Source organism: Anopheles funestus, chromosome 2RL (genome assembly GCF_943734845.2).
Source record: "Anopheles funestus chromosome 2RL, idAnoFuneDA-416_04, whole genome shotgun sequence".
NCBI classification, from domain to species: Eukaryota; Metazoa; Arthropoda; class Insecta; order Diptera; family Culicidae; genus Anopheles; species Anopheles funestus.
Window position 1 is genome coordinate 8,514,904 of NC_064598.1, and position 18,738 is coordinate 8,533,641.

Here is an 18,738-nt window from a genome sequence, read left to right on the forward strand (position 1 = left end):
TGCAATTTGCAGTGGCGCTATTATCGACTGGTACAATTTGTTCACTGACGTCCTATTAGCACAGTTGTTCTTTTTTTTGTCGAACTTCTTCGAACAGTTCGCATGCTGGTGCGACAATGACAATTTCCACCGTAAACAAAGCAAGAGCGCCAGTGTGCAAATGATGCAACAGTCCAACGCTGGAAATCCGAGATAACCTTGCAATCATCTGATACATGATCACTGAATGCGCTTGTGAATGTGGGGAATGGTTTTTGGGTTGTCGATGCGTACAGAGCATGTTCCCTTTGTTCCAAAATCGTCTTATCACAAATGTGTCGTGCGTCCTTAGCCAGGGTATGTTGAAATTGATAAAATCTAGCACTAAATTGTCTTAAATGATTGTCCCTGGGCCAGTGGAAACTAGTATGGGCTGGAGGATAAGAAGGTACGAAAGAGATACTGGGTACTAAACGTGTTACCAGCCACTGGACGCTGAATTGAGATTCATTCGGAGATGGTATGGTTTAGGGTAGGGATGGTGAAAAAAGACGTTCAAGCAGCTTTGTTGTAGCCAACGGAAGTGACCAATTGCAGTTCGTCTTGATCTTGGGCCTTGATATCTAAACGTTTCCAAGTCCAAAGTGTGCAGAGATGAGCTAAGAAAGAGTTTAATAAAAAAAGCACATAATCTGCCATTATATTTTTTATATGATTTGTAAGACTTTTTTTAAATTTAAGTACAGAAATTATATTAAAAAAAAACTAACCTGTTACATTTTCATGGACCGTATCGAATGCACGAATTGGGCCATTTCATCGTTTGGTATACGCGATAGACGATCCTGTTGCAAACGCTTGCTGGCCTCGGTCAACGTTTGACGGAAGCACGGTTTCAAACGAATGCTAATTGACGCTAGATCCGTCGGCTCATTGCACACATAATCGTTGAACTACGCACACGACGAATGCTCGATATCTGGCACCTTCGCTTGCGCTACGAACTGATCGTTATTTTACAGTAAATATTCACACACTTCCAAGACGAATGTGATGTGCTTTTCTAGCAAAACATCATGCGCTTGGGAGGGGATTTAAGTCTTTGCCCGAGCGATTGGGGGGTGGTAATGGTGGGGTTGTGAGGGTGAGTTTGTTGTTTATGCAAAAACAGTAGCCAGAGATAATGAAAGCTAATTAGTGATTAGCAGTGTGAGCATCGAGGGCCACGGATATATGGATAAGACACAGACCGACGGTAAAGCGGAATATTAGTATTGCAGTACCGGGCAAAAAGATGTTGTTGAAGAAAGATGGAGCTCGGGGAGGTGTGGAACAGAAGGCCAACGGTAGCACGGATCTAAGTGAGATCGTTTATCACACTTCCGAGAGAGTCGTGAAATGTAGCCGGACTGTGCATGCAACACTATTTACATGCACAAGTGTGTGCGAGTGTGCGCTACATCTAGCGGACGCCCATGCTAACGGTTGGTGACCGTGAAGGTTCGTTAGAACTAATTGGAAATAGACACACCAAGCATGGACGGGATCTTGGCGGCGTGGGGATATTTTTTTTTGCCTTGTGCCTCTCCCCGTACACCGGACAACGTGACAGTGACGACAAATATCCCGTCCGAAAGCGGTTCGTCTCTTATGAGGTGGAACGATAACGAATCTGCATATGAGCGATTTCGTAAATCACACCACAGGCATAACATGGGCAGGAATAGTTTGATGATGGCAAGGCAAGTATCTAGCACAATGTTGCAGATATTTGCAAAAGCTGACGTTGGTGAAAGGAAAAAGAAAGCTTCCTTTTTCTAGCCGCCAGTTTCTCCGTTCCAGCTTCTGCAGCATCCATCATAGAGGTAGATTCACGTTTGCCATTTTGTCTGCCTTCCGCTGCTCGATGACGTCGATCGATGATGGTTTCGGTTGTCACAGGTTTTGAGAGCATGTTTCATTAGTACCAGGCCTCAGTCATCATCGAAGTGGTCTCTTCCGTTCCAGGCTGCTGCTACGGTACACGGCATCTTTGCCCTATCTCGACCGTTCACTTCCACTGAACGGAGATCTGTAAGGCAGGCTTCGGTAGACATACGGCCGAAGAAATATGACCAACTCAAATGCTTTTTACAGCTGCCAAGCGAAGAAGAATGCATGCCGCGTTGGCATACACACGCTTTTGTATGCTCGTACAATAATCATCCGAAGCGGAGCGAAATGAGAACATTCATTTCCTACGTCATTTCCTTAACACATGGCCTCCCGTGCTACCCCTCACGGGCGCGATGCCTGTATGACGGGAAAAAAGTTAATTGGCAACGGAAGAGGGAAGGTATGAACGTGTTCGGAAGGGTTGGGATCCTCGCGGGCGGGTACAAAACGGGGTCGTAGTGTACGTGTCCGTGTATGTATGAGACTCGGTCTCGGTGCATGTGTTTGTGTTCGCATTTTTCAGCTAATGCAGTACTGCACCGGTGTAGCGAGTTGATAAGATAGCAAAGATAACCTAACCGAAGGGTGTACCTTTTACTCCATTATCTTCACCTGCGGTTTGGGGACCTGGGTGGAAGACAAACTGGTAGAATATAGCCGACGCTAGGAGGCAAGTGCTCCTACACCTTCTCATCGATACTCTTCCATTATTTGGCCCTAACGGAGGGATATATCTGGAGCGTGCTTGAGGATGATTGAGCTACAACGCTAATGCTTTACTGCAGTGCAAAATCCTTTGCTGCATTATTTCAGCTCCTGTCGTTTGCCTGATGAACGTGAGGATATTTTTGATTAACTTTGAAAACATTTGTTTTAATGATTCTTTGGACATTCTACAAGTACATATTTCGACGGGTAAGCAGAACATTTTTACACTCGAGACACCGCACTGTAGGACTGCAGTGGACGATTGTGCGCGGGATAATGATACGAAACACGGGGTACGGTTACTGTTTGGCAGCCTTGTTGTATCCGCGCACATTACTGCGCCCGCTAAACTGGTCGCATCGTTTTCGTGAGGAATTGAATAATGGCCGGTGCTGATTCCGCTCAATATATGCGTATGTATATTGCATGACATGTGTGCCCCCTCCTGCTGGTCTGAATTATGTCAGGCATAAAAACGTGTGTACCCCAAATCCTCACCGCGACGGTGCTAAAGTATTCTCGAGTAACGTCCTGGAAAACGAGAGAGAGAGAGAGAGAGAGAGATGGGGAGATAGAGAGAAAGAGCGGGACGTGTTAGGTTGAAACATGTACCGAAAATTGAACGTCTTGCAACCGGGTCGGAGACGCTTCCATACGCGCGGAGGAAGAATAAAGTTCTCGAGGCTGGTCAATCAGTGCGATCATCATAATTGAGGAACACTGCTCCGGTTTGCGCGAACGAACCCCGGAGGACACACGCGCATGATATAGCTCACCGGCGGTATAAAATTTGCTGGCTGGAGTAGTGCGATCCGTCGCGGCATATGTCGCCGGCGGTGCGTGGTCTGCTGTGGTGTGGCCGCTTTGCGAATAATTGTACGGATAAATTATGGGACCGATGCTTGGCGGTGGCATAATGCAATATCCCCAAGACATGACAGGCAGGCAGAAGACCTGGTTGTGAAATTCAATATTTATGTCTTCCTTGTTAGAGTGATATAGTCCACAGTTCCTGTGGACGTACGCTAGACCCGACGGACAGACCTTCGAATGGTGTTCGTCGTAGGCAATCAAGAAATAGTCGAATTTCTTCCGCCCAGCCGTAACGAATCGTTACGTTTTGGAGCATTGTGCTTGCTAAATTTTGCAACAGGGTTGTTGATGAACTTCATAAGAAGTATAATGCTTTGTCCTTCCTGATGCTATGCTTTCCATTTGTGATGATGTTCCATGTTGTGCTAAGTGGTCACACATGCCACTAGAGAGGTTTGGGTGTGCAAACTACTGTCCAAGGCGATGCGAAGTCGTGTGCGACTTAATCTCAAGGGGGTGTCCCTCTTGAGTGTGTCGAAACAACGCAACTATCGAACGAAAGTCACATTAAATTGTTTTTTAGCGTCCGTTTACTGCAGATGGATGATAAAATAAACAGGGTGCTTGATTAAGTATTGCCTCACGCAAGTTTATCGATAGCACGTCATGTTGAGAGACCAGGCGCGTCATCGTGTGGTGCACCGGCCAAGGCAGGAGCTGTCACTATCTTCAACTTCGCGTACTTGTTTCGCCTTCCAACGCAAGCGTTTCGATGGCGGCAGATAGGACACGTTAATCGATTTTGACTCGCCAAATAATGATGACACACGAGGCACGCTAATCGAAAGGTACAAAAAAATGGTCCTATCGTATCCAGCCCCCCCCCCCCCCAAACAGCAAAACGCGAGAGCAAAAGGTTTTAATGAAACACGTGCTCGAATTCTTGTCTGAATTCCGGGCAGTGCGAGGTCGAACGGACGTAAAGATATTGATAGTTTGGTTATCGCTCGCTAAACTTATGCCAATTTTGACAGACGCTCGGAGCACAGACCGCCAGAGAGGAGAAGGAAAGACTGTGTGCAGGACTTTGAGGTGTTGTTTGCCAACGATCGTGATACTGGCGATAATATGTTGGTTTGCTTACAGTGCCCCGGTGCTAATAGTTTGTTTGCTTGTTCGCCAATCCTGTTGGTACGTCCAAATGGGACAAAGTTGTGAAAATTAATAGTCACATGAAAATTGGGTACACTCGCCTCTTCCTGCCCGCAATCCCCTCGACCTCAATACAAAAAGAAAACGGGAAGATGGACAAGCGTTGGTTTGCTTCGAGGAGTTTGATTTTCAAAATCTGGATAAATTTATCCAATGTTCTAAAATTGTGAATGTCGCAAATTGTTACCCACGTTGAGTACATAGAATATCAACCTTGTTCAAGTGGAAGTTTTATATGTACACGAAAGAATATTATAAAGTTACTCGCTTCTCGGGATTTGTCTCTCGAAATCCTGGTTTCGTAAGATCTCTCCTCCGGTTATTTGTCGCCAAAGGTGTCAATCGGGTGATGTTGGGTGATGTGCCAAGCTTCATTTTTTTTTTGCTCGTCCCCACCGCCCATATTCACGTTTCCGGTACGGAAGTTTGCCAGCAAGCGGAAATCTAATAAAACTTCTTCCAATTTCACCATCATAAAGTGGCGGTTAGTGAAAATGCCCCTGGACGAAGTAAACCTTTTGCTGTGCTCGGGAACTCCGATGGATCGTGAGATGATCCAATGGTACACAAATCTATAGACACAGACACACAGACACACACGTCTCCGGTGGTATTCTCGGCAAAAGGGACAGGCGAAAATGACATTCCGGAGCAGTATTAGAACCGAATCAGGACGGATATCCTTATGAAGATGGAAGGCATCGGTGCGGATAGGCCTCGGCAAAGGGAAAATCCAATTTTTAATCCCTACCTCATGACATTTGATATGTTGTTCTATAAAAAGGAACCCCGAGAGAAGACAAATAATGCGGTAAATGGAACATGGCAGCGGGAAAACATTTTCCGGGGGCCTCCCAAGTTGGAAGGTTTTCGGTGAAAAGAGCAAGGACATGCGACGGAGGGCGACAGTTTCCGATTGGCTGTTTTTGTGGGGGAGTTTTTTGTTGTTGTTGTTGTGTGCTATCGGATTTGTTGGTCTATTCCTTGCTGTTGCCGTACAAAATGTGGCAATTTGTTGTGTTGTGTAAGCCCCATGTTCTTGGCGACCTCTATCGCTAGACAACAATCGCTTAAGCATTTGATGCTTTACGGAAAGGTTGGAAAAGAATAGTGTACAAATAAGACATTTTGTTTCTGTGTGTGTGTTTTTGTTGTTGTTGTTGCTTCGCTTTACGATATGCAGCTGACAGAACAAATCGATGCCATTTTGTGGAAGTCATCAAAAAATTCGAATCCATCACTAGCACCTGCTCACTCTTCTTCCCCGTTCTACGTCCAGTACGGTTGATAGTGTGTCTGTCTTTTATCACCTTCCGGCTGGTTGTCGCCCGTTGTCTGTTGTCGCTTTGCAGGACAAATCTGCTGGTAAGAGCCGCACTGCTATTGTGCAATCAAATGTGGATTACGTACGGGGACGAGCTGCTCACGATCGAGCGATAAGCTGCTGCTATACACGTACCTTATCCGGTTAGGCTAAGCAGTCACTCGTACGCTCTTGGTTACCGTTCCGGTAGTTTTTTGGGCACGTTATAGTACGTCTTTCTCTTTTCGGAAAAGCTTACATTGTACAGCTGCTATTGCAAGCTCAACCTAGCTCGCGCGTGTGTATGTGTGCTGATTGATACACGCGGCTCACCTGCATTCGTGTGTCTGTGAGTGTATGTTCGAATTTCTCCCGACATCCTGAAGGCGTTTGGCGCTCCGGCGAGATGGAGGCGCTTGGTGCTGCGAATGGAAAATGGGATTATGCAATTCCTTAACCAGCTCGGATCGGTTGGAGCCTCAATTGCTCGTTCGATGCCAACTTCCTGCCAAGGGGGGAGGGGTAGGTGGAACCACCCTGCATCTTGGTCATGGGAAAGCTTTTGTTTTTTTCCCTTCTCGAAGCTTTTATTTCGTTATGTTTGCTCTTAAACTTGTAGCAACGGATATTGCGAGAGAATCTCTCACGAAGATTTGACAATACTGTGAAGTTACGGAAGTTACAAAGTTTTGACCGTACCGAGAATTCAACAATTCTCGGATACCACCTTGTGAATGGTGAATGTGGATGCGATATTAAACATTAATTTTGTTACAGAAGCAATGAAAAATTGCTTCTACACTGAATTGCATGCTGCAGAGTGTATAAGAGCGCTGTAATGATACTTATAGCATACATATTTTTGTGACGCAGTATGACGTCATACAGCTGGCGCACTCGTCGTTCACGCGGTTCAATTCCGCGCTCCAGAAAGCTTTCGATTACGAGCGATAAAGCGAAAGAGAGAGAGAGAGAAGGACAGGGAAGGGAGAGAGAGAGAGGATGTCTGTGGGAAGGGTGAGTATGAGGACACAAAATGGAAGTTTGCGCGGGTTCGGGACGAGGATTACTAAGAAGAAAAGAGCACGAAGGAGAGCGAGAGATAGATACGGGGAGAGAAGGTGAACGAGAGAGTGAGAGCATTGAAATTGATTCTCTACGAAGTGTGTAGTGTCTACACCGAAAAGGATGTTGGTACAGGCCAACCCCTACCATCCAAGGGGGTTGAATGGGTAGTAGACACATTGCTCTCGCGCTCTCAAATCTCGCTCCATAGTTCTCCCCCTCCCCTTCCCACCGTCGCTAGGGGGTACTTTTCCGATCGCCCTGTCGAAACGCACCGAGCGCGGCTCGAAAGCGCTTAAACGAAAGCCACCGCACTGATGCTGCTCAGTTGAGCGCCGTGCCTGATCGAAGAAGGTCGCGTTTTACTGGTGTTCTCTCGATCCGACCACAACCCCCCCGGAGCAGGACTGGTCCGCCCTTCAGCGCACAGTGTGCTGGCCGTGAGCGTGTGTTCCGTTGTGGCGTGTGGCTTTCGTGTGCGCGTACGTGCGCGCTAACGTGAGTGTGCGTGCGTGCGGTCCTGTGTGTGTGTGCGCTACCATTTGTTGGTTGTGCGCCGGATAGCGAGTGTGTACCTTGTGCGTGTGTGCGAGTGTGAGTGTATCGCGCACACCTATCCTTTGCGTGTGAACGCGCGCGTGTGTGTGTGTGGCTGTTGGTGTCGCTCCCTTTCACCACCACTACCACCAACACCATCCAGCCTTTCGTTGTTACGTCCGGTCTGAGGAGAAAGAATTAAAGTTCAACGTGAAGAAGAGTCTTTCAGCTAAATATCAAATAGGTGCGTAAAGCTGCAAAACACGAATCGTGCTCGTGACACGGTTTTCTGCATCTCTGTGCGTCCGGGTTGTTAAAACGGGCACAGATTGCGACACCAAATTTCAGACACCACCAGACCCCCCATGCTCTGTACGGTCGACACTGGACGACTTTGTTTGATGTGTTGTGTGTGTCCCTTTTCCGTTTGGTAAAAAAAAACGAAACGAAAATTGCTCCAAGCAGTATCGTGCATCATCGTACTGAAAGGACTATAAGTTGTGCCTGGAAAGCGGTGTAAAAGGTGGCAGGTTGAACGAACCTGGGTGGAGATATAAGTGAAACATATCTTTCCTACCAAAATGCGAAGAGTACTAGCGCAGAATTGTAGTGCAGTGATGATGTGGATGAACGATGTGTGTTACACGCGAGTGCGAGCGTTGGTGTTTCACTTCCAATACTCAAGGCTGACGGGGCCCCAGGACAGCAAGGACACATGATGCGTTCCGTCTTATATCGCTCCGGTGGAGAGTTCCACTGCCCACAATGCTTAGGCTCGCGGGTCGATAGATTTTTCCCTTACTCAGTGATACCGATAATTATTCCCTTTTCTGTAAGCTACACCTTATGACCTCCAAAAATGACCTACACACAAAGAAGAATGTGTGGAGTCCGCGCGCGTGTATGTGTGTTGGGATATGTTGATTTTCATTTATGAAGAATAGTGTGATTTAAGAATGTTAGCCTGTTTCACAGTAGTTCCCGTTTTCTTTTTTTGCAACACGGAACCATCCGGTTACAGTACAAGGACATAGGTACAAAGCTAGCAAGGCAAAGCACAAGAGGTGAAAATATGGTTCAATAAAAAAGCACTGTTATCCTTTCGATCGAAACGGTGAGAAACCGCTCTCTCGTGAGAGTGTTGCTCTGAACAGGGCACTCATGGAAATAAGGGTGTAGGAAAATGAGTGCTCCCGAAAGGAGATGGAACTCACATTAATTTTTGGTGAGAGCAAGCAAGAGTAATTCTTTTGCATTCTCTCACGCTCTTTGGTTCTCCTTCTAGAGTAGGAGTTTTTTCTCATCCGTCAGGAACTCTAACACGGGCTCTCCCATCCTGAAGGACGGTTGATCCTTCGCGTTTCGGTCGACTTAACCTCGTCTCGACAAGGCAAACGAAGGCGTCTCGCGATTGGGACGCATCGGCTGCCAACTGGTGGTGGATTCATTCCAGTCGACATTCTTTCACTATACGCTTCACTTTACGAAAGTGAAGCAATACCACCCACACTTGATCGTACGGTTCAAAGGAAGCAAAGGTGTGTTAAGGGAAAAGTCGCACTGTGCACTGTCACCAAACAAAAACCATAACCGAAATCGGGTGTTAAACCGGCGTTAGTACTTCTTTCCGGTAGAAATTGTGTTCCTAAGGTGTGTGAATATGTTTGCATGCTTTATATAATCCTTCTTGCGATGTGCAAAACTACCGATTATTGTATCGCAATAATAAAAAAAAATGCATCACACTCTATAGATCACGTCACATTCACAACGTGTGAATGGTGATGTCCGCGGGTGATTGCGTGGTTTCATTCGGTTGAGAAGAGACCTTGGACAGACAGTGGCAGTAGCAGCAGTAGCAGAAGCAGGATAGGAAAAAATATGGCAGTAGGGCAGAAAATAGATTCACCACACAATTGAGTGGTTCTTGTTGACTCCCCGTAGCGTAAGCAGCACAGAATACTCAGAAATACTTTGCGCGTAAAACGGCAAAGAAAAAAAGGATTTAAAAGTGTTAAAAAAAACCATGCGACAACGCTGAAGAAAATAGTTAATTACGGTGAGAAGAAGAGATGTGATAAATATAATGTTCCCTTTTTTTCTACGGTGAGGGTGTATTTCGTGCATCGTCTTGGTAGTGTTCTTTTCCACGCCGTGACAAAGAGAGAGGAGAGAGGGAGGGAAAGAAAAAAAAAAGAAACATTCCCATGTGCTGTAGGTTTTTTTTTGAAAAATTTCAATCATTTTGTTGTAATACTGAGATAAAACAATACCACAATCCGGTGGAGAAAAGATGTGCGAACGATATAGTGGATTTGTGTTGGTGCACTACAAGTGATAAGAGAAAAGGACGTGTGAAGAAGCTTGGGGTTGGGCTAAACATTGACATAGTGTGTGAAAAGGATTATGTGCTTCTTGCAAAAAGTGCCGTCGAAAGGAAGTTAAACACCATTCGTGAACCTTGTGCGTAACATCCGGATGTATGCATCATCACGTGTGCTCAATATGCGACATTGTACCATTACTTACAACGAAATGCTACTACTATTGCTCTAATTATTACTATTACTACTACTATTTTCGCTCATAGTGTTTTACTTTCCATTAAAAAAGGGTTTAAATTAATATGTCAGGCGATCAGGCGATCATTCGGAAATGGAATTAAACATTGGAGCAAATATTTGCAACCAACTGGTGGATGCTCTCGGTTCTCTCATTAAACACAGTTTCTTTGACTCTTTCTTTTTTTTCACTCCGTCTCGCGTCACTTCGGTGTATTCGAGAGGAAGCTGGATGAACCATTCTCATGGTCTGTAGAGAAGCATAGAAAAAACTCTGAATAAAAATATATTTTTGGGTATTTATATGAAAATAGGCAACTTTTTTTTTGGGGGCGAAAACTGAAATGTTTCATCTCTAGGCGTCTCGAGACACGTTTACGTTTTCTGCGTGTTGTGTGTCTTTTCTGGCCACAGCTAGACGTTTGTGGACAGGCCGTCGCCGTTATTCTCCGGTTTCGGCAACGTTCTGCTGGTCTGTTTAAACCACGGTAGAAGAATATTTTTGGCATCATTTGGTACGGGTTGTTCGCGGGAACGGCAATTGGGTGGCAATCCCATCTGTTACGTATTTGTTTTCATTTTTTTTTTCTTTAAGTTTTTGCACGCCGTTGGCAGGTGCTATACCAGTGAACAATGTTCCCATCAAACGTACCAACGAACGCTCTCGAGTAGTAGACACTTTCCTTTCTCAGCGAGAAGATGAGAATGAACGACAGCAGGATAAGAGAGAGAGAGAGAGTGTGAGAGAGTATCGCCGATGAGTGACCGAGATTGAATGGACGGAGATCAGTCCGAGAGACGAACGGATTTTCCACGGAGCTTTTCAGCATGCTGAAAATGTTCTCCCGCACAGTTATTTCCATCTCAATTTTTCACCTTCGCCAGAAGCTTATGTCCCGTCCTTCGCCGTTGTTTGAGGGGTTGGAAATAGTAGGAAGCAGAGGGTGTATGATGGGGCGTATGGTAAAGAAAACGTCGCGTTGCGCAACTGTTTCGATCGAACGGCGTGTTCTCGTTCCGTGGCCGTATTCGAACTCTTGGTAGGATATGGGACGACCGATGGTGTACCGTCTCATGCGTACATGTGCGTCGACGTTTGGAGTGGTCACTGTTGGTCGATGTTAACATTGCTTTGGTAGCATAAGTTCCCATTTACATGGTTGTTAATTGAGTGTGTTTATTATTTCTTTTTTCTTTTGTTTTCCTTATGTTTCTGCATCTAAATTTTCTGCTCCATACAGTGAGAGTTCATATCCGCATTTGCAAACTTTGCACACGGTGGTGTGTGTGTGTTCAATACATACACATTACCGCTGGTTTTGTCCTAGCCGTATTTGTCCTTCGATTCCCGTTCGGCATTAGAGGGAACAATGCCGCAGGTAGGTTTCAGTCCGTGGAAGTAAGAGTTTTGTGGAGCGTGAGAAAAATGTAAAGAATTTTTAAAATATATTTTATTTGATTAGCTTGAATGTCAACGAATGTTACGAACGAACTTAATAAATAATCGATCGAAGTTAGAACACACGTAACGAATAATTCCAGCATAACGATTACATAATGATGTGCAAGGACATGATCGGGAGCAATGTTTATTAAAAAAAATAATAATTTGTAAGAGACAATATATTAAATCGGAAATACGACAATTATTCATATCTTGAGATGATCAAAGTCTTGTTGCAGTATGTTGCTTTTAGCATATTACATAACGATGCGGCAAACTACTTCAATTATCTCTTCGAAGGGAGGTTTTTAACTATGGGCAGAAAATTAGACCAACTTTTTAATGTGAAATTTAATATCAAATAAATATTTTTTTTCGGAATTAAAAATATTATTTATTAAATAAATTCCATAAATATTAAATTCTGGAATATTTTTCTTTGTAAACATTTTTCTTGGTAAAACGTATTTCACATCCAACCGGGGGAAAAACGCTCTTGCTTTGCAAACGTACAAATAATAATTACTGCCCGGTGATTCACACCCTATCGGTCTTGCTCTGGTGTACCGTGAACAAAAATACCCATTCACAGTGTCAAGTGTGCTAGCGCAAATCACTAACCTCCCACCGCCCCCAGACGCAAACAGCAAAACATTCCAGCAGAAATAAATCAATCACCTTCGCTCGCTCACCAAACGATCGGATGCGTTACGATTCGATGGACATAGATTGAGCCGCGAAACACGAACGCCCGATTTAGTGTGTGTTCATGCAGATGTTCATGCGTTCGCACATTTCCCACCACCTCATCAGCGACGAGCGCAAGCACGTTTTGTTTGATTGTGGGTCAATGATGATGGTGGCAGAATAAACGGCCATGCGATCGCAAACCGCTTTGATTGATGGTCCGGTTTGAAGAAGACGCGCCGATCGGGCGGGGGAGGTGAGCTCGACATGGTGGAAAGATTGTTGCTCGTGTACAGCCCCAGACCAAACACATTTTCACTTGTCTGTGTGTCTGTATTGTGTGCGGGGTTTTGGAGGACATTAGCCGGCAAAAAGTGAACAACATAAAGCAAAGTTGCTGTTTTACATTTTTTTCGCTCGTTTTTTGTTACTGTTTGTGTCCGCAAGGAAAGACGTTGAGTTTTAGTATTGGCGAGAGAAACAGAGAGAAAAAAATCCTTTTACTTTGTACAAAGCAGATTTACGATTTCATAAATTTTCACGCTTCGAACACTTTGAAGATGACAGCGATCCGCCGGTTTTGCAACGTTTGTGGGCAGGTGTGGGATGTAACAACCCGTCCCCATTGATGTAAACCATGCGTTCTAGACTTTGCAACCAAATCCTCTAGCCGATGGGGGTGCAAGTTGGTGACGCCTTGATGCTAGAACTAGAACTGCACAAAAATGGGTGTTGTTGCGTCGGAATGTGGTTTGTTTCTTTTTTTTGTTGTTGCTACTACCTCCGATGTAATCGAACCAAGGCGACATGAACCACCGAATGCCTCCTCCCACCCACCTCCGGAAACCACCAGTCTAGATCCCACCGTATACAGTGGCCATTGCGCGATCGAATCAGTTTTGCACATCCGCCCAGCCTGAAGGATGCATACGTTGAGATTTAATTTAAAGCTTTTTATGGAGCTCTAGCCAACCACTATCGGTTCCAGTTTTACCTTCGAGCTGTAGATAAATAGATCGGTTTGTGGTGTGGGGTGGCGGACTGCATCGGTGATCATGATTTGAACTTGATCTTGTTTAGCGCTTCGAACGACGAGTGCCACCACTAACTACATACCATTGAGCTTGTATTGCTCAACTTCCCTTGCTCTGCTTGTTGTTTTTTTCTCTCACTTTACTAGGGGAAGGACAGAGAATTAAACGGCGAAGCAGTTTCCGAGATTAAGTATCGCTCATGTTTATTCAAATACACTGTTGGCTGGTTCATTTAAAGCGTTGCAGTAATAAGGCACGGGGCACTAATATAAACAGTTTGAAGGAAAAATTTAAAAACTTGGAATCTTTTGTTGGAACTTTGGAATGAAAATCTTTTCAAAAAACTATTAATTTTGTGTATTGTAAAACTCAAGCAAATAATAAAAAAAAATTGTAAAAATGGTTTTGTTTGTTTGCTTTAAAAGCTCAAGCAATTTATCGATAAGACCAATTTAATTTAAAAATGGAATTCCTCTTTCCATCGTGCTGTAAACCAAATGTAGTGTTAATTGTACTCAGGTAAATTATTGTTAGATGTTAAATGGTGGGTTTTCCCCCCTGAACAAACATCTCGTTCACCGGTCAACACAAACGCCATTCCTTAGAACGTATTTATCGCACTTTGCTTGTCACGTTTAGCTTTGTCCACACGGGGCACTACTTCACTATACCTCACCTGAAAGAAGTTGTTTGTGTATGTACTTTGGGTGTGAAGACTGATGAGGACAAGTCGCAAATAGTACAAAACAGAGTTGGTGAGATTTTTTATTGGACAATAAAAATAACTTTTATAAGTGAGCAAATTACAGTTCTTGCTCGAGCTACAGAAAGAACATGTAACATGTCGTGGTCACCAACAAAACGAAATACTTTCAGATATTCCAGCACAATATCCAGACGTTGCGTGTCTGAAGGAATTGCGTTGTAAGGTGTAGCGTTGGTCCGTGGATTTATTGACACACCGAAACTACTCCCTCCAATGTCCATAACTCTTCAAATTGTTCCAATATTGACACACTTGTCCCAAAACTAATGGTGCCTCTCGTCGGTAACCGGAAGCAAACCGGAACGAAACGGAAATAGATTCCATCGATTCGGAGATGTACGGTGAGGATTGGTGTGCGGTGTTTGCACTGAACAGGTTTATTTAAATTTCAGTTTCTTATCGCAATCAAATGCAAAAGAATGGTGTCGACGAAAGAAGATGCGAGGCAGTAGTAGTGCTGAGATAGCTTACGTGCGTTATATTGCTTTACCCAGTGGATAAAATGATTTGGTGAGGGAGAAAGATTAATTCTGTTGATTGTGTTGAACCGTTTTCGACGACTTCCGGTCGGGAATTGCCTTTTTTGCAGCTGATGGAAACTTTCTTTCCCAACTCGAAAAAGTATTTCATTGTTTGATCTTCAAGCGTTCCTATTCGGGACACGTTAACCAACTCAACCGCCAACTCAAGTTTTAGTTTGAAGGCAGGGTAAAGGAATCGTTTTTTTGCCGAATGCTCCATTCTTTAAGTGCTTCCGGTTGGAAGAATGCGTCAACATAAAAGATGAGATTTTTGTTGCCTGACTAGAACTCCGGAGCATTATTGGTTCTTTGGCGAAGGAAAGAATCAGATTACGTCTGAAACTGTTGCGAGTGGAACCGGATTAGAATGATTGGAAAAGTGCCGATTTGACATTTAAGTTTAAGACCCTTAAGTCACCCTACGGAGGTTTCACACACTTACAGTGTTGATGTAGTTGGATTTCCGGGGTATATTTACATATTTCATGGTATTTCTTGGACGGAAATCATTGATGGATGTATTTTTGTTTGGTTCTGCTGAAAGGATTTCCCCCTTTAGCACATCACCATCTGTCTAATCCTTGGGGAAAGCAGGTCGAAAGTAAGCTGAAATCTGGGATTTCAAACAGCGAAGTGATCGAGCTGTAAAGCTAAATACAGACCGCTTCATAATATCTGCTAGTGTCGAATGGTGTGTTCGGCGGTTTTATTAGTGAAATGAAAAATAAACAAACCATCGAGGGCGTGAACAGCACAGAGTTCAGTTAAACTTAGACCATAAGACGGATGATGACGATGCGTTGAGAGGTTATTCCCGCGTATTGCTACTTCTCGTACATTGAAACACGCTTGAAGCTGTACGAAACCTGAAGCAGGCCGATCATCTGGGCGGCGAAGAGATTTTTTTTAACTACTTGTCGTGACAGAAAGGTCAATCTACATCGGCTGTGTACGGGCATGCAGCACTCTACAATGTGTACGCAACCGACTTTGGTGCGGATCGATGTATAAAAACAATCAACAAAATGTAAATAATCAGCCAAAAACCGACCATACACACGTGGCCATTGATTGATGGTGCAAAAGGCTTCAACGTGATGTTAATGTTTCTTCTCTCTCTCTTTGCCTCGCTACTTTTGAACATCGTTTTGCTTCGTGTGTGTTTTTTTGTTGTTGGTTGATATGACGATTAGCGCTGATCGAACAGAAATTCTGCGCCCGGAAATGTAAACAGAAGGCCGTACTCGTGCCCGAGAAAATCATCGTCATCGTGCAGTTTTGTAGCGGATCGCACTGAAGATTATGCCCGGCGATAGCGATTCTCTCGTGTCTTGGACGATAGATGAGGCCGTTTTGTGGCGTTATACAGCAGAGAAAAGAGAGTTTACTTGACCGGCACCCTTGCGGTCTGTCCCGGAAGGTACAAACATTTGTTGAGAAAGCGTTTCTTATCAGTATCCGGCTGTGCTTGTCAAGATTTAGGGGGCTGTAAAGCGCGAAATCCGATCGTAAATTCATCGCGCGGTTCTGGAGCTGCGCGCGCTCATCAACTTGATCTGGGTCGAGTTGGTTTTTGTGACCGGGTTTTGGCACTTGACAACGAATGGTGTGTTTTGATGGGGTTCTCCCCCCTTAAGTTGGGGGAGAAACCACCGTACCTTGTTTCAACGGTAGGTATAACTTCCCGGCCATGTGTTTGTCGTTTGCATTAGCACTCACCCTGGCTCGTTTGCTCGTTCACTGAATGATGTTGATGTTGACAGTGGATCATCCGGGGGACGTTTATCAGCGACTCATGCTAATGAGTGGTGTAGTTGTTTACGGATGGATTAAAGTAAGAAAGGAAGGATTAATATGGAAAATTGCACACATGTGCGAAAACATTACGATGGAGTGCACCACAGCGGCTAGTGTCTGGTAGTTTTCCAGTGATGATTATAAAAGCGGATAAGATTCGCAAAAATTTGTTTTCATATAATCAGGAGAAATGTTTGATAAATTTATACATTATTTTATTAATATCGAGATTGATCAAATTAATTATATGAATGAGATTAATATTTCAATTTTAAAAAGAACCAGGCGCCTCCATCAAAATCATATATCATTATTTACTATCTTACGAAACGCGTGACATTGAAATGAGTAAAATATGAAATAAATCATAACTCACCACTATTGAGCGTAGTTGCGCGGAAATGTCTCTTAACTGCGTTGATGTTTGAGCCATCCGTTGATGTCGTTTATTATTAGAAGAAAAATGACAACAATTTGCTGGTGCTCGGTATTGGTTTTTTAAATCTTTTTTTTTTTGAGTTTTCCTACCGGTGCCGAAGTATACTAAACCTTGCGTTTGGCACCTGGCCAATCGGTCATCAGAAGCTAGTGAGAAACACTCCTCACAACATACGCCCGGCTTAAAACATGTTCTGCTATTCCGTGAAAGGCCATTGATGTTGAGCAGATTTGACGATCCCTTGGTGACCATAATATCTTGGGGATTTTGTGATATAAAATTCGAAACTAGGTTTGAAACGTGGCGGAAAACACAAGATTCAAACCTGTTTCGTCCTCATTTACTTTGCAACCCGGTGCGGCAGTGTAGTCGTGCTGGTAACGCTTTATTATTATTTATTTTTTTCGCTGCGCATCTGTCTGTCCGAGTTTACGACACTGACCTTAAGCTGATCTTTGGACGTGGTTGTGAAGCGGGCTAGTGTAAGTGTTGGTAAAGCATGCAGCTGTAGCGTCTTACAAAACTTACGAAATATTTATTTCTCTATACATGTAATCGGTGATGTAGCTAAGGGTGTTTGTTTATTCACATTAACCCAACGTTAGGAATTGTGGAATATTTCATTTGCGAGTTGGTTTTCCATTGCATAATTATGTAATGAAAATATTTTTTTCTAGAGGCATTGGCATTGACACTTCCATGTCATTTAACACTACAAGGGAAAATTACTCTCCACCTCTTGGTCGTAATGTTTTCAATGGGTTTTTATTGATACATATTATTCCCAATAGATGGGATTCCCATGTCCCATTACAGCACCGGTGGAAGTAATTGTCACTGGTCGTCTAAGGTCACCGCTGCTGGTGTCTCTATCATTTGGGACTTTACCACAGGAAGGATTTGGGAAGAGTTTCCAGCAAGATATTCTCCACCTTCCTTGCAGCGGGCGATCTGCGGTGTTACATACTGGTGTTATACATAATTTTATGCACGGGAAAATTCGGTAGCAAATGAGACGATCGAAGGAATTCTCCCGATTATATAACACGAAAATCGTGACTGCGCATGTCCTCTCTTACAGGCGCAGAGCACGTAGGCTGTATTAGAGCTTTTTCTTTCTTTTCTTCTTTAGCGATGGTGTAATGAGTTCTCTCGACCAAACCAAACCTTCCTGGCGGTTTTTTTCCGAGAAAATACCATACCAACTGATGGTTCCAAACGAAAAAGTGGAGCAGCTGTGGTACCGCATAAACACTCAACCTAACCTTTCAAGCACTCACCATCGTGAGTTCCCTTTTTGAGGGGGGGTAGATCGATGTCAGTTATAATTATTACTATGCAGCTATTGTCGTGCAAAAGAAAAATGAAAACCGTTTTTCTTTTCGGGGTGCATTTATACCATCCAACAGAAACCGAGTTACGGTGCACACTAGCACAATAATGTACTGACAACGAATAATGCCGCATAGCTAAATGGTAGAGTTTTGTATTGCCCGTAATGCCCCAACAACGTTACATTACGTGACTGCGGTACTCAGCTATAAATGGTGCAGGAAGAGAGTAATGTCATAGGAAGTATTTCTACCTTTAACCTTTTCTGCAACAAATATGTTGTCGCCTGTGCCTAGTCCTTTGTGTTCTGATATCGAAGAATGGCTGTAGGAAATATTCACTTTATTGAGAAAAAGTCCTTCAATGAACAATTTTTTAAAATTGTAAAAATTTCTCAAAATTGTCCAACCTGATTGTTATTAAGTTCGTTCGCTTATTCGTTGTTCAGTATCAGTTACTTCACTTGCTCTTAAAATTTCGTTGTATAACCTCTGCGCTCTCCGAAACTTAAGGCTCTCCGATTGTACATAGTTTGTGCATGCTTGTTGTGCCGTCTTATTTTTCATTTATAAATCAACTTATGCTAATCATATTTTATTTTCATT

At 43.8% G+C, this 18,738-nt stretch overlaps 1 protein-coding gene across 10 annotated transcripts in view; it reads left to right on the forward strand.

Annotated features, from left to right (window-relative positions):
- LOC125761417 (sodium/potassium-transporting ATPase subunit alpha) overlaps nucleotides 1–18,738 on the forward strand; it is a 60,991-nt gene that overhangs the window by 23,124 nt on the left and 19,129 nt on the right. The window contains exons 1-2 of one of the 10 annotated variants that reach the window (XM_049422519.1): nucleotides 7,330–7,796; nucleotides 11,355–11,492. The exons of 7 other annotated variants lie outside the window; for them this stretch is intronic. In XM_049422519.1, the coding sequence (XP_049278476.1) occupies nucleotides 11,484–11,492 (9 nt within the window). In that variant the 5' untranslated portion in view covers nucleotides 7,330–7,796; nucleotides 11,355–11,483. Of the gene's footprint in view, nucleotides 1–7,329; nucleotides 7,797–8,824; nucleotides 9,091–11,354; nucleotides 11,493–18,738 lie in introns of those variants that run through there. 2 more of the 10 variants (XM_049422521.1, XM_049422524.1) reach the window with 2 other exon arrangements.